Below are 12,844 nucleotides of genomic sequence, written 5' to 3'. Positions count from 1 at the left end.
TGCTGCCTAAGCTGCTGAGCCCCTGAAACAAATCATCGTCTGCTCCAGAATACAGTATCTGCAGTCGCTCTTGTGTTCCCACTGGCCATTCCTTCCCCATTCAATAGTACTTGGGATGAGGCCAACAGACGACATTTTACCTACACCCTATTGTATCTTCAGCATACGGTACTGAAGCTGGATAAAGCTAGATAGAGCTCTTAAGGATAGCGGAGTCAGGGGGTATGGGGAGAAGGCAGGAACGGGGTACTGATTGAGAATGATCAGCCATGATCACATTGAATGGCGGTGCTGGCTCGCAGGGCCGAATGGCCTCCTCCTGCACCTATTGTCTATTGAAGCTAAAAAGTATTTCCCCTCAATTCAGGTTAATGTGGCCAAACAGTTGCTTCAGCCTAAAACCAACCAGAGCCCTGTTACATCCTCCCTGGATCATACATGGAGCCAAGAGCAGTCTCTCCTCGTAAACCAACCAACCCACCCTCCTCTCCCAATGTACCCCTGGTCATGAGGCCAAGAGCAGTCCAGTCCTCTCGCGTCCCCGTCCCCGTCCCCGTCCCCGTCCGCCCGCAGTCTCTCCTGGTTTACCTCCTCCTCCTCGTCGGCGTCCTCCATCTCTCTCGCCCCGTTGCTGTGGCAGCCCAAACACCCGGGGTCACACACATCTACATCCGGAGTCACTGTCAGAGTTGGCGTCAAAAATGGGAGCGGAGGAGGACTGGAACCGATCACTGGAGGGCGGGATCCCGTCAGCTGTGATTGACGGCGTGGCTGGTGACTCCACTGCAAATATCGGTCGTGCCCAATTCATTTGAAAAACGAATACGCGTGATGTTACAGCACACGTTATACCACGAAAAATGAGCTTTTAATTCGCTGCAGTCATATTGGAGTTATAGAATGCTACAGTGTGGAAACAGGCCCTTCGGCCCAACCTGCCCACACTGGCCAACAATATCCCAGCTCCGCCAGTCCCACCTGGCCCACGTTTGATCCATATCCCTCCAAACCTGTCCAATCTATGCACCTGTCTTAATTGTTTCTTAAATGTTGGGATAGTCCCTGCCCCAACTACCTCATCCGGCAGCTTGTTCCATACACCCACCACCCTTTGTGTGAAAAAATTACCCCTCAGATGCTTATTAAATCTTTTCCCCTTCATCTTAAATCAATGTCCTCTGGTCCTGGATTCACCTACTCTGGGCACGAGACACTGTGCATCTATCTATTCTATCCCAAATGGAGATAATGCAAGGTAGTTACTGGGAATTAATATATTCTCTACTGCATAGGCAGTAATGGATCGAGGATGACATGCTTCCACTCATGAAGGGGCTGATGAGTTAAGTCAAGTTGATTGTCATGCACAAGTACTATGAGATGCAGGTACAATGGAAATCTTGCTTGCAGCAGCATCACAGGCACAGATTCAGACGACACACAGAAATATAAATGATACATTCCACAAGACCACCAGGTCTTTCCTGTAATGGGGTGACCAGAACAATGTGTTCTATTTTATAATTTCAAAAGTCTCTGCATAAAACCAGTTGCTCTCCCAGTTTTTGCAGTGATGATTCACCAGGTTCACCAGATCATTCCATTACATTGAATTTGCCAGAACATGTGGGACAGCAGTCCGTCTGACTTCGACATTGCCATCAATGCAACACCTCAGAAATTGGCTCAGGATTGTGGCTCTTGTGCAGAGCCCAATGCAACTTTTAATGACACTTAATTTTACAGATGATGACCAAATTGTGTGAGCAATCATAATGTTCAGAGAAGGACAAAGCGCAGAAATATCCACAAGAAAAATATTAATGGTTGGTAAGTAAATCCAATTAATGTAAATATATACGGGCCACAAATGTGACACGAATGCCTTCAAAAGGTAGCCTTATTTCATGATATTCATCCCATTGTCTCCCTCACACATAGCACATTTTAGAATATTGTGTTCAGAATAGAATAGAATATAGAAAAATAGAATATTTTTAGAATATTGCACCGTGTTATAGGAAAGATATTGTCAAGCTTGAAAGGGTTCAAAGAGGATTTACGAGGATGTTGCCAGAACTAGAGGGTCTGAGCTATAGGGAGAGGTTGAGTAGGCTGGGTCTCTATTCCTTGGAGCCCAGGAGGATGAGGGGTGATCTTATAGAGGTGTATAAAATCATGAGAGGAATAGATCGGGTGGATGCACAGTCTCTTGCCCAGAGTAGGGGAATCGAGAACCAGAGGACAAAGGTTCAAGGTGAAGGGTAATAGAAATCTGTGGGGTAACTTTTTTACACATAGGGTGGTGGGTGTATGGAACTAGCTGCCAGATGAGGTAGTTGAGGCTGGGACTATCCCAATGTTTAAGAAACAGTTAGACAGGTACATGGATGGTCTGTGGTGGTTGTTTATGTTTAATCTTTATGTAGTTTTGTATCTTGTTACTTTTTTGGTATGACTGCATGGTAAATCAACTTTCACTGTACCTCGGTACACGTGACAATAAAAGACCATTGAACCATTGGATAGGACAGATTTGGAGGGATATGGACCAAGCGCAGGCAGGTTGGCCGGTGTGGGCAAGTTGGGCCGAAGGGCCTGTTTCCACACTGTATCACTATGACTCTAAATATCTGAAAATAGACACAAAATACTGGAGTAATTCAGCGGGACAGGCAGCACCTCTGGAGAGAAGGAATGGGTGATGTTTCAGGTTAAGACCCTTCTTCAGACCTGAAGGGTCTCAAACCAAAATGTCACCAATTCCTTCTCTCCAGATATGCTGCCTGTCCCGCTGAGTTACTCCAGCATTTTGTGTCTATCTTCGGTTTAAACCAACATCTGCAGTTCCTTCCTATACATATAAATATCCATTGGGGTGAATTGCAATTAACCTCTCAGGTACTCACACATCATCGACACGCTAGGGGCAAGAGGGAGCTATTTGCGATTTGGAGCGAGTAAATGTTAGGTTCAAAACTGAGAGGGGATCACTCCACTTGGAAAATCAATGAGTACCGGCTCCTGTGGACAGAGGTAAGGAAGCAGGAGGTTGTTGGGCCTACATTATGGCTGTTAGGATCAGTGTGTTGTACCTACAATATTGACAAATATTTATTTGCTCTAAAAGCATTTGATATTTGGAATCAATATTGCAATGTGCAATTTTCATACACACAAAAAGCCTCAACAGCAAGGAAATCAATAATCAGATCATCTGCTTTTGAAGAACTCTCCTGCTCTTCTTCAAACAAACATCATGGAATTTCTTGAATCCAGCCAAAGACAATGTATCATTGTAGCGGTGCAGCTGGTAGTGCCTCTGCCTTACACCGCCAGGGACCCAGGTTCAATCGTGACCTTGGGTGCCATATGTGTGGAGTTTGTATGTTCTCCCTGTGGCTGTATGGATGCACCAGTATTTACCCACATCCCAAAGATATGCAGGTTAATTGGCCACTGTGAAGAGTGGCCTTCAACTCCATGTGCATCTTGACAATAAAAACCCCATAAATCATACATTCTATAAAGCAGTAAAAAGACAAAGACATTAGTGTAAAACACAATTCAAAAACAAGTCCACGGTATGCAAGCAATGATCCATTGTTTTCAGTTGCTGAGGTAAAATTGGCTTCGTGGAAGGAAGCAGACGGTGACAGTGGAAGGTTGTTTATCGGACTGGAGGCCAGTGACTGGTGGTGTGCCTCAGGATTTGGTGCTGGGTCCATTGACTTTTGTCATCTACTTTAATGATTTGGATGTGAATGTACAAGACTTGATTAGTAAGTATGCAGATGAAATTAAAGTGGGTGGTATTGTAGATTGCGAAGATGTTTATCAAAAATTGCAGCAGGATCTTGATCGGTTGGGCAGGTGGTCTGCGGAATGGTTGATCAAGTTTAATACAGATAAGTCGATGTATTGCATTTGGTTTAACCAGGCCAGGGCCTACCCAGTGAATGGCAGGGCTCTGGGGAGTGTTGTAGAGCAGAGGGATCTGGGAGTGCAGGTGTATACTTCCTTGAAAGTAGCGTCACAGGTAGATAGGGTAGATGGCATATTAGTCATCATCAGTCAAGAGTATTGAGAGTAGGTTGGGAGGCTACATTACAGTCATACAAGACATTGTTGAGGCCACATTTAGAGTATTGTGTTCAGTTTATGGGAAAGATGTTGTTAAGCTGGAAAGGGTGCAGAGTTGTATGGGTAAGATGTTTCCAGGACTCTTGGACCTGAGCTATAGGGAGGGTTGTGCAGGCCAGGACTTTATGCCTTGGATTGCAGGAGGATGAGGGGTGATCTTATGGAGGTGCACATGATCATGAGAGGAATAGATAAGGTTAATGCACAGAGACTTTCACCCAGAATAAGGGAAACAGAGGACATAGGTTTAAGGTGAGGGAGGAAAGATTTAATAGAAACCTTTTTTACACAGAGAGTGGTAGGAATATGGAACGGGCTGCCAGAAGAGTTAGTTGAGGCAGGTACTACCACAACATTTAAAAAATATTTAGATGGGTACATGGATAGGATAGGTTTAGATGAATATAGGCTAAATGCAGGCAGGTGGGACTAGTGTAAATGGTGCATGTTGGTCAGCTTGGGTAAATTGGGCTGAATGGCCTGTTTCCACACTGTATGACTCAATGGCTCTCTATGACTGTGTCAGGAACACTGCTGAAGTAACTGTTTTGTTTCAAGTCTTACCGCAGCTCTCATCTTGTCCATTTCATTAGTTAAGACAAGAGTCAGCAACTTTAGAACAGGACAGAAGAAGACTGAAAATATCTGGAAATTGAATTAGGAAAGGTTGTAGGATGTACTTAGTACCAAGTCTTACAACACATATAAAATGGATCAGACAACTAACAAAGTGAAACCACCAATCATGTTTTTATTGTTAATAATGAATTATTTCTAGACCCATATGCCACTCCTCACCAGTATAAATGTCCACGGTGTGGGAGAGTACTTATGATTTTGCAAAACCTTTCTCAAGGAAATTTTCTGCTCATCAGGATAAAACTGGTGCACGGTGGCGCAGCGGTAGAATTGCTGCCTTACAGCGAATGCAGCGCCAGAGACTCAGGTTCGATCCTGACTACCGGCGCCGTCTGTACGGAGTTTGTACGTTCTCCCCGTGATCTGCGTGGGTTTGCTCCGAGATCTTCGGTTTCCTCCCACACTCCAAAGACGTACAGGTTTGTAGGTTAATTGACTGGGTAAATGTAAAAATTGTCCCTAGTGCATAGGATAGTGTTAATGTGCGGGGATCACTGGGCGGCGCGGACTCAGTGGGCCGAAGGGCCTGTTTCCGCGCTATATCTCTAAATCTAAAAAAAATCTAAAAACTGTTCAGCTCTGGAATATTTCCATTTGACCTGCCAGTTTCAATAAAACCCAAGCAAGGGACAGCACATTAGACACAGAGAAAGGCTTAACTAGATTCTCCCACCAAATCACACACCTGGTTCGCAAGAGTTAGATATGGAGTAAATCTCATCCACAGAGCTATTCTGTAGTTTCGGACCAGCTACAACACGTTTACATGCAGTGCATACTTTACACTGTCTCGTCAATCTGCACGGTTTGGATACCATTACAAGCCCCACTAAACAAGTCACCCCCACAAAATGAATTAAGAGCCTGTGTCTGAACTGAGCCAAGCTGCAGGCACCCAATGTGAACCAGCCTGTGCCTCTTTTACAACAGAGAGTAGCTGCATGCGAGTGTCCTGAAGGTCATCGTTCACAATTGTAGAGTCAAACAAATGTCCAAAGTAGTTCAGCATCTTCTCAGATACATCCTGCATCTCCTGTAAATCTTCCTCCTGTTCACATAAAATCAAAGCATGACACAGGGGAAGAGAAGTGATGTTAGGAAGATAGAAACTGACGGGAGGAAGGGATTGAAGTAGAGGGAAAAGCGAGTTCTATACTGTAATAGGATGGGGGCAAGAGTGACATAAATAGGCAACCGGGCAGTGAGGTATGGATGATGGGAATGACTGTTTTGCTTTGGGGAAACCCAGGACTGATTTCCCCCCAAAACTATTGAATTTATTGGCAGGTCCTTACGACGAACATTTTCTGGCTTCTTCTTTGTACCTTTATTCAAAGTGCTTGTGGCTGCAACGAGCATCCCTAAAACCTGTTTATCCTGCATAATGAAAGAAACTCCATTTATCCTGATAAAATCCTCTCCATAAAAATAAGTCCCAAGAAGCTGGGATTGTGACACGGAGGTGGTTATTCATAACGCTGGTCAATTCACTGGATTAACTCACCTTGAAAGATCTGTTCACAATATACTCTGTGATAATACGACCTTGTGCACGAGTCTGCTGCAGACGACTAATGCTCGGGGGTTTTATGAATACGATGAAAGGTTTTAGCTCCTTGCTTCGTGCCTCTGGAATTCTCTGTGAGCAAAACAATTAAAAGCATTTGATGAAATACTGGTGAATTGTGTACCAATAACCCTGAGCTGTGCTGGTGATTCTACGTGCAGTAATATGACCTACCCAATTGTCTATCTAACTTACCCTGACAAACCACTCATCAAGTACAACTTCTGACTCAACCAACACAGAATTTCACTCAATAAGATAGTTATAGAATCATACAGCATAAGAACAGGCCCTTCGGCCCAACTTGCCCATGACGACCAAGGTGCCCCATCTACACTAGTCCCATCTGACCAGATTTGACCCATAGCCCTCGAAACCTTTCCTATCCATGTACCTGTCCAAATGTATTGTAAATGTTAATCTAGCACCAGCCTCAACTACTTCCTTTGGCAGCTCATTTCAAATACTCACTACCTTCTGTGAAAAAGTTACCCTTCAAGTTCCTGTTAAATCTATCCCCTCTCCATAAGACCATAAGACATTGGAGCAGAATTAGGTCATTTGGACTATCGCGTCTGCTCCACCATTCGATCATTGCTGATCTATTTTTCCCTCTCACCCCATTTTCTAGCTTCTCCCTGTAAGCATTGATGCCCTTACTAATCAAGAACCATAAGATCTAACCTTTCAGAGCAGCCTACCATGCGGAGTTTTACCAACTGCCTTGCTGAAATCCAAATAGACACGTCTATGGCTTTGCCCTCATCAAGGTGAGGTTACTTCTTAAAAAACTCAAATTAGATTCATAAGACATGATTTCCCATGTGCAAAACTCTGCTGACTATCGCTAATCAGCCCCAGCTACATGACCAGGCTGAGCAGTGAAGAACACAACAATTCTGTGCTCTTCTATTGGTAGGTGAACAACATACCTGTGGTTCAAGGTCAATTATGCAAATTAACCCTGAATCCAGAATCAAGCGTACAGCCTCCCTGCTGGTACCGTAAAGATGGCCTTTGTATTCTCCATACTCCAGAAACCTGTGGCCAGGAAGAAATAATTCACCAACAGAATAACAGCCTCTCATACCCATTCAACCCCTCTAACACTCTATTAACACTCTAACCCCTCTGTCCATTGGAGCTTTCTTCTTTGTGCAGGATTGGCAATGACAGAAAATGACGAAGCTTTCATCAAAAATGATTGCTTGTGCAAGAAATCGAGACACTACAGTGATCACATCCAGCTGTTATAAACAGAGTGGGATTTTATCAGTTTTCCCTTTATATACCTTGCAATGCTCAATTGCTACCCAAATAACATAAAATCAGAAATAAAATTTGGAAATCTAAAACAAACAAACAAATGCTGGAAATTCTTAGCATGTTAGGGCATATCTGTGGGAAGAGAAATAGAATTAAGATTTTAAGTTGAATACCCTTCTAGGCTCTCCAAGCTAATTATTGGTTTACTAAATTGGTATTTATTCACAAAATGCTGGAGTAACTCAGCAGGTCAGGAAGCATCAGGAGAGAAGGAATGGGTGACGTTTCGGGTCGAAACCCTTCTTACTAAATTGGTGGTCATTTGGTTTCGCGAGGGATTATTCAGGCTGTTCAGAAATGTCTCTCTATCAGGGAGTTCCTTGTTCATTCAGACAATGCCTGTTTTCTTCTCTCCACTGGGAGTTGAGGCTGCTGATGTTGGGCAAATGTATTCTGGGATCCTTCCTCGCCCTCTTGCTTCTGCTGGCGTTCACAGTCCACATCTTGGTCTCAGGCTACAGGTCACCGTTCTTCATTTGGTCCAACGTCATTGCAGTTTGCAAGGTTGTGCAGCTTGCAGTGATGTCCCTGCAACTTTTGGATGTACACCTCTTGAGAAAACCAATGGCATTTTCCATTGCTAACCTTGCACATGTGTGGATTTATTTAGATAGTGTAAGAACTGGTGTAAGATGGCATGGAAAGTGGCTTTCAGTCACGACTTATCATGGTGGGTAATTCAGAAAGGGAACCGCATGAAAAGCATTATTATCACATAGTCATAGAAATAATATATAATGGAAACGGACCCTTTGGCCCAACTTATCCATTCTGACCAAGTTGCCCAAATGAGCTAGTCCCACTTATCTTCTCATTACCCATCTCTCTCCAAACCTTTCCTATCCATGCAACTACCCAAGTATTCTTCTAAATGCCAGAACTGTAAATATTGCAAAGCAGATCTCATTCCACTGGTTCCTTATTACCAAGAAGACTTCCTGAAGTTTTGTTTAAACAAAAGCACTGTATTCATCACTTTTGGAGTCTGACCCAAATAACTGATATACCTACTTACCTATGACTCAGTGCCATGGCTTCAAATGTTTCCCTGGAAACAAAGTAATATTCATGGCCATTTTCCTCATAGCTTATTGGTGGCCTGGTGGTATCTGGTGGAACAGAGAAGGGAGAGTTATCAGGTTAAACTGGGGCCCCAGACAGTAGTCAAGAAATATGAGCTGGGCATGGACTGCTAACGAGAAGGTTATCAAACATTCTCCCTCTGCTCTCCGAGCATCTCTTCATTCCACTTTCCCTGCTGGAACTCCCTGCACTATATTTTGGACTGCGTCTCTTTCCTCAGCACATTGAGACCTAATTGCCTCTGGGAGAATGTACTTTGGCAATATTGGTGTTATTTCTAATTGCCATATATCACCTTTTGAAATAGAAAATCTAGTTTGGAGAAAGGTGCCCATCAAATTTTGTGACTGAAAATCAGATGGAATGAATTGTTTCTTGATCCATGTGTTATTTAAAATTTTCACCTTGACCCCAACCCTTCATCACCATAATGCCTCCATTTGTAAGTTGCATTAATGGTAGCAGCTCTAATGATGACTCTGACATAAAGTGGAACCTTAAAAGTAAAATTACACAACAAACTCCAACAACTACTTTACACTAAGAATATATGAAACAAGGAAACGTCTTTCATCCTTTTTAATCAGCTTGCATTAATCATCACCAACCACATCACACCTCATGCTAACCTTCTTGAAAGGAGGATCTCTCCAGCCTCAAGAACACAAAAAGATTTCCACAATGGAAGCTGATCTTGTGCAAAGTTTGATGCCTCAGTATCTGGTGTCCCACAAATTGCATACTTACGTGGTACTGGACTCTGGAACAGATGTGGGTTGGTCTCAATCAGTGTTCTTCTGAGTTCATTCACTCCCACACCTGAGGGTCCTAGAGAATTAGGAAACATGGAAGCGAAGATAGTCTCAGTTCTTGACACAGCATTCCCAAATATCCAACAGGATATTTCTCTCCACCTGGCTAACACTTCCAACTGTAAAACTTTGAACTATTGCATGGGAGAACATTTGATTTTCTCATCATCCATCGTTTTGGCAGAAGCAGCTCAGGTAAACCTCCTTTCCTTGTGGTCAACCCAATGGGACTGTTTTCCCATGGTTCTGCTCTATGAGCTACTCTATCTACTCTACTCTACATGGTTCTTCTTTATCAGGATGCATCACAGCTTGGTTTGGGAACAGCTCAATCCAAGGCTGCAAGAAATTGCAGGGAATTGTGGACGCAGCCCAGACCATCACAGAAACCAACCTCCCTTCCATTGACTCCATTTATATCTCACGCTGCCTTAGCAAGGCCAGCAACATGATCAAAGACGAGTCGTACCCTGGCCACTTCTGTAGATCCATGTCTGGTTTTACTGTTGTGCACCCGGTCCACAATCCAGGCCGGGTTTTCTACTGGGTTACACAGGAATCAGGCGGGAGACTGGAGGTAATGGAAGCCAGCATCTGTACTATAAGGCCCTGCTAATAAAGGACTTATATATATATACCTGAGTGCTTCTCAATGAACACACTCACAAACATGGTGTCAGAGGTGGCCGTTATTTAGCTTTTGGGTCACCACAATTCGTTTCCTCAAGACTTTTGACATCTCTAACCATGGCTGATTCTTTTCGGAAGCCTTATCCACTTGTCTTCGACGGCAACATCGGTGAACGTTGGCGCACCTTCGAGGAAGATTACGATGTATTCATTGCTGCTGCACACCACGACAAGAATCCCCACGTACAAGCATCCATTCTCCTCAATCTTGCAGGTTTGGAAGCAATCCGTCGGGCGAAACTCTTTGTTTATGCTGAGGCTGTGCTGGATGCGGTTGATGCAGTCATCACACCCGCCGAGACGATACATGACCCTGTGTGCCTTAAGAATAAATTTCGGCAGCTGTGTGCTCCGCAGACTAACCTTATCTTGGAACGGCACAAATTCTTTACATGTTCCCAGAAACCGGGTGAGCCGGTTGAAGCCTATATCAACTCTTTGAAATATGCCGCGTCAAGTTGCAGATTTGGTAACCTCTGTGATGAACTCACGAGAGACAGGCTGGTGTGTGGTATCACCAACGACAAATTGAGAAGGGGCCTTCTGCGCGATTGCGATCTTACCCTCGCTAAAGCGATTAGCACCTGTCGGATTTATGAATTGACGGATGTCGACACAAGGACTTTGAGTGCCGTGCCTCAGCCTGTTTTCCGCGTTGACTCGACGGGACCATTTATCAGAAAGGGACGTCGACCGTTCAAAGTGACACAAGCCCAACCTGGCAGGGCTGGCATCAGCCTCGTTAGTGATTGCACTAATTGTGGTCACTCTCATATAGCCAAACGGGAGAACTGCCCAGCTTTTGGACAGATTTGTCATGGCTGCAAACGGAGAAATCATTTCTTGAAGAGCTGCAGAAGTTCCAAGGCGATTGGGACAACACAAGCTGTACATTTGATACACCCAGAGCCTTCACATGACTTATCAGATTGTGATACTGTAAACTTCAATACACCTTCAGTGGATGGAATTCGCCTCAACGCACACTCTGTCCGGGGCCAGTTAATTAAGCACAAAGATCCCATGGTCACATTAAAGATAAACAATGTGCCTGTTGTTGTGAAAGTAGACACAGGTGCGGCGTGCAACGTCATATCTCTTGCCGAGTTTTCAAGGCTTCGTAGAGCTGAGGAATTAAAAACATGTGACGCAACCCTCCAGGCATACGGGGGGAACGAAGTGCTTCCTATTGGAGTGGTGGAGCTACGGTGCCACCTCGCAGCACAATCGTTCAATTTACAATTTTACGTTGTTGATGGCACAGTCGTGCCTCTCCTTGGCGTTGAAGCATGTATCAACATGGGACTGATTTCATTCGGCAAGGCCGTGCATCAGCTTGCGCCAGTCCCAGACTCCACACAACAGATCCTCGCGAACTATAAGGATCTTTTCAGCGATGAACTGGGCAAGCTGCCTATCACTTACTCAATGACTATTGACCGGGATGTGAGACCCGTGGTCCGCCCTGCTCATCGCGTCCCAGTTGCCATGCGAGACCGGGTCAAGGCAGAGCTTGACAGGATGGAAGCTATAGGAGTTATTACTCCTGTTACGGAGCCCACTGACTGGGTGTCCTCGATGGTGGCCGCGACCAAGAAGGACAAGCGGGAGATACGTATATGCATCAACCCGCAGGATTTAAACACTGCACTCAAGCGACCTCATCACCCGATGCGCACTGTGGAGGAGGTGGCCGCACACATGGGCAAGGCCACAGTGTTCTCCGTTCTCGATGCCAAGACCTCGTTCTGGCAAATTCCCCTGGACCACAAATCATCTCTGCTCACTACTTTCAGCACATCCTTCGGACGCTACAGATTCCTGCGGATGCCGTTCGGGATTAACGCGGCCAGTGAAGTGTTTCAACGCTCTATGGAGCAGCTCTTCGACAGATGCCCATGTGCGATTGTTGTCGATGACATTATCGTGGCGGGTAAGGACGTGCAGGAGCATGATGTTAACTTAACGAAGGTACTCAATCGTGCCAGGGAGATACACTTAAAACTCAACCCCAACAAGTGCAGGTTCCGTGTCAACAAGGTAAAATATGTAGGGCATGTTTTCACCAGTGAGGGCCTCAAGGCTGATCCTGAGAAGACAGCAGCCATCAGTGAGATGGCAGTTCCGACTGACGTCACCAGCCTACAGAGGTTCCTGGGCATGGTGAACTATCTTGGCAAGTTTATTCCTCACTTTAGTGAACTCTCCGCTCCACTGCGACAGCTATCTCACAAAGACATTGCATGGACGTGGCATGAGCAACAACAGTGGGCTTTTGACGCTCTCAGACACCTGATGTCGTGTCCTCCGACCCTGGCATATTTCGACGTCAATCGACCAGTTACGCTGACCTGCGACGCATCCCAGTATGGACTCGATGCTGCGTGCCTGCAGGATGGCCAGCCCATTGCTTATGCTTCAAGGACCATGAAAGACGCGGAGACACGCTACGCACAAATCGAGAAAGAACTGTTGGCGGTTGTCTTTGCATGTGAAAAGTTCAACGATTACATTTTCGGCAAGGCTGCCATTGTGGAGACCGATCACCAACCACTGATTTCCATACTGAACAAACCACTCCATG

General features: G+C 45.0%; 2 protein-coding genes across 5 annotated transcripts in view; both read right to left on the bottom strand.

The window, feature by feature from the left end:
• Positions 1-692, bottom strand: part of tmem237a (transmembrane protein 237a) — a 42,599-nt gene extending 41,907 nt beyond the window's left edge. For 2 of the 4 annotated variants that reach the window (XR_013547542.1, XM_078403521.1), the window contains exon 1: positions 589-682. Coding sequence is in view for 3 of the 4 variants with exons in the window: in XM_078403521.1 (XP_078259647.1) it covers positions 589-615 (27 nt within the window). In the remaining variant the exon portion in view is untranslated. Of the gene's footprint in view, positions 1-588 lie in introns of all 4 variants that reach the window. The other 2 variants (XM_078403523.1, XM_078403522.1) reach the window with 2 other exon arrangements.
• Positions 693-4,885: 4,193 nt separating this feature from the next.
• Positions 4,886-12,844, bottom strand: part of LOC144595818 (MAGUK p55 subfamily member 4-like) — a 50,174-nt gene continuing 42,215 nt past the window's right edge. The window contains exons 17-21 of the mRNA XM_078403520.1: positions 9,506-9,586; positions 8,691-8,784; positions 7,282-7,390; positions 6,287-6,421; positions 4,886-5,830 (exon numbers count right to left, since the gene is read on the bottom strand). Coding sequence (XP_078259646.1) covers positions 5,639-5,830; positions 6,287-6,421; positions 7,282-7,390; positions 8,691-8,784; positions 9,506-9,586 — 611 coding nt within the window. The 3' untranslated portion in view covers positions 4,886-5,638. The remainder of the gene's footprint in view (positions 5,831-6,286; positions 6,422-7,281; positions 7,391-8,690; positions 8,785-9,505; positions 9,587-12,844) is intronic.

This window comes from Rhinoraja longicauda, chromosome 8 (assembly GCF_053455715.1).
Source record: "Rhinoraja longicauda isolate Sanriku21f chromosome 8, sRhiLon1.1, whole genome shotgun sequence".
NCBI classification, from domain to species: domain Eukaryota; kingdom Metazoa; phylum Chordata; class Chondrichthyes; order Rajiformes; family Arhynchobatidae; genus Rhinoraja; species Rhinoraja longicauda.
The sequence above is the reverse complement of the archived record's forward strand: the minus strand, read 5'-3'. Positions and strand labels throughout refer to the sequence as shown.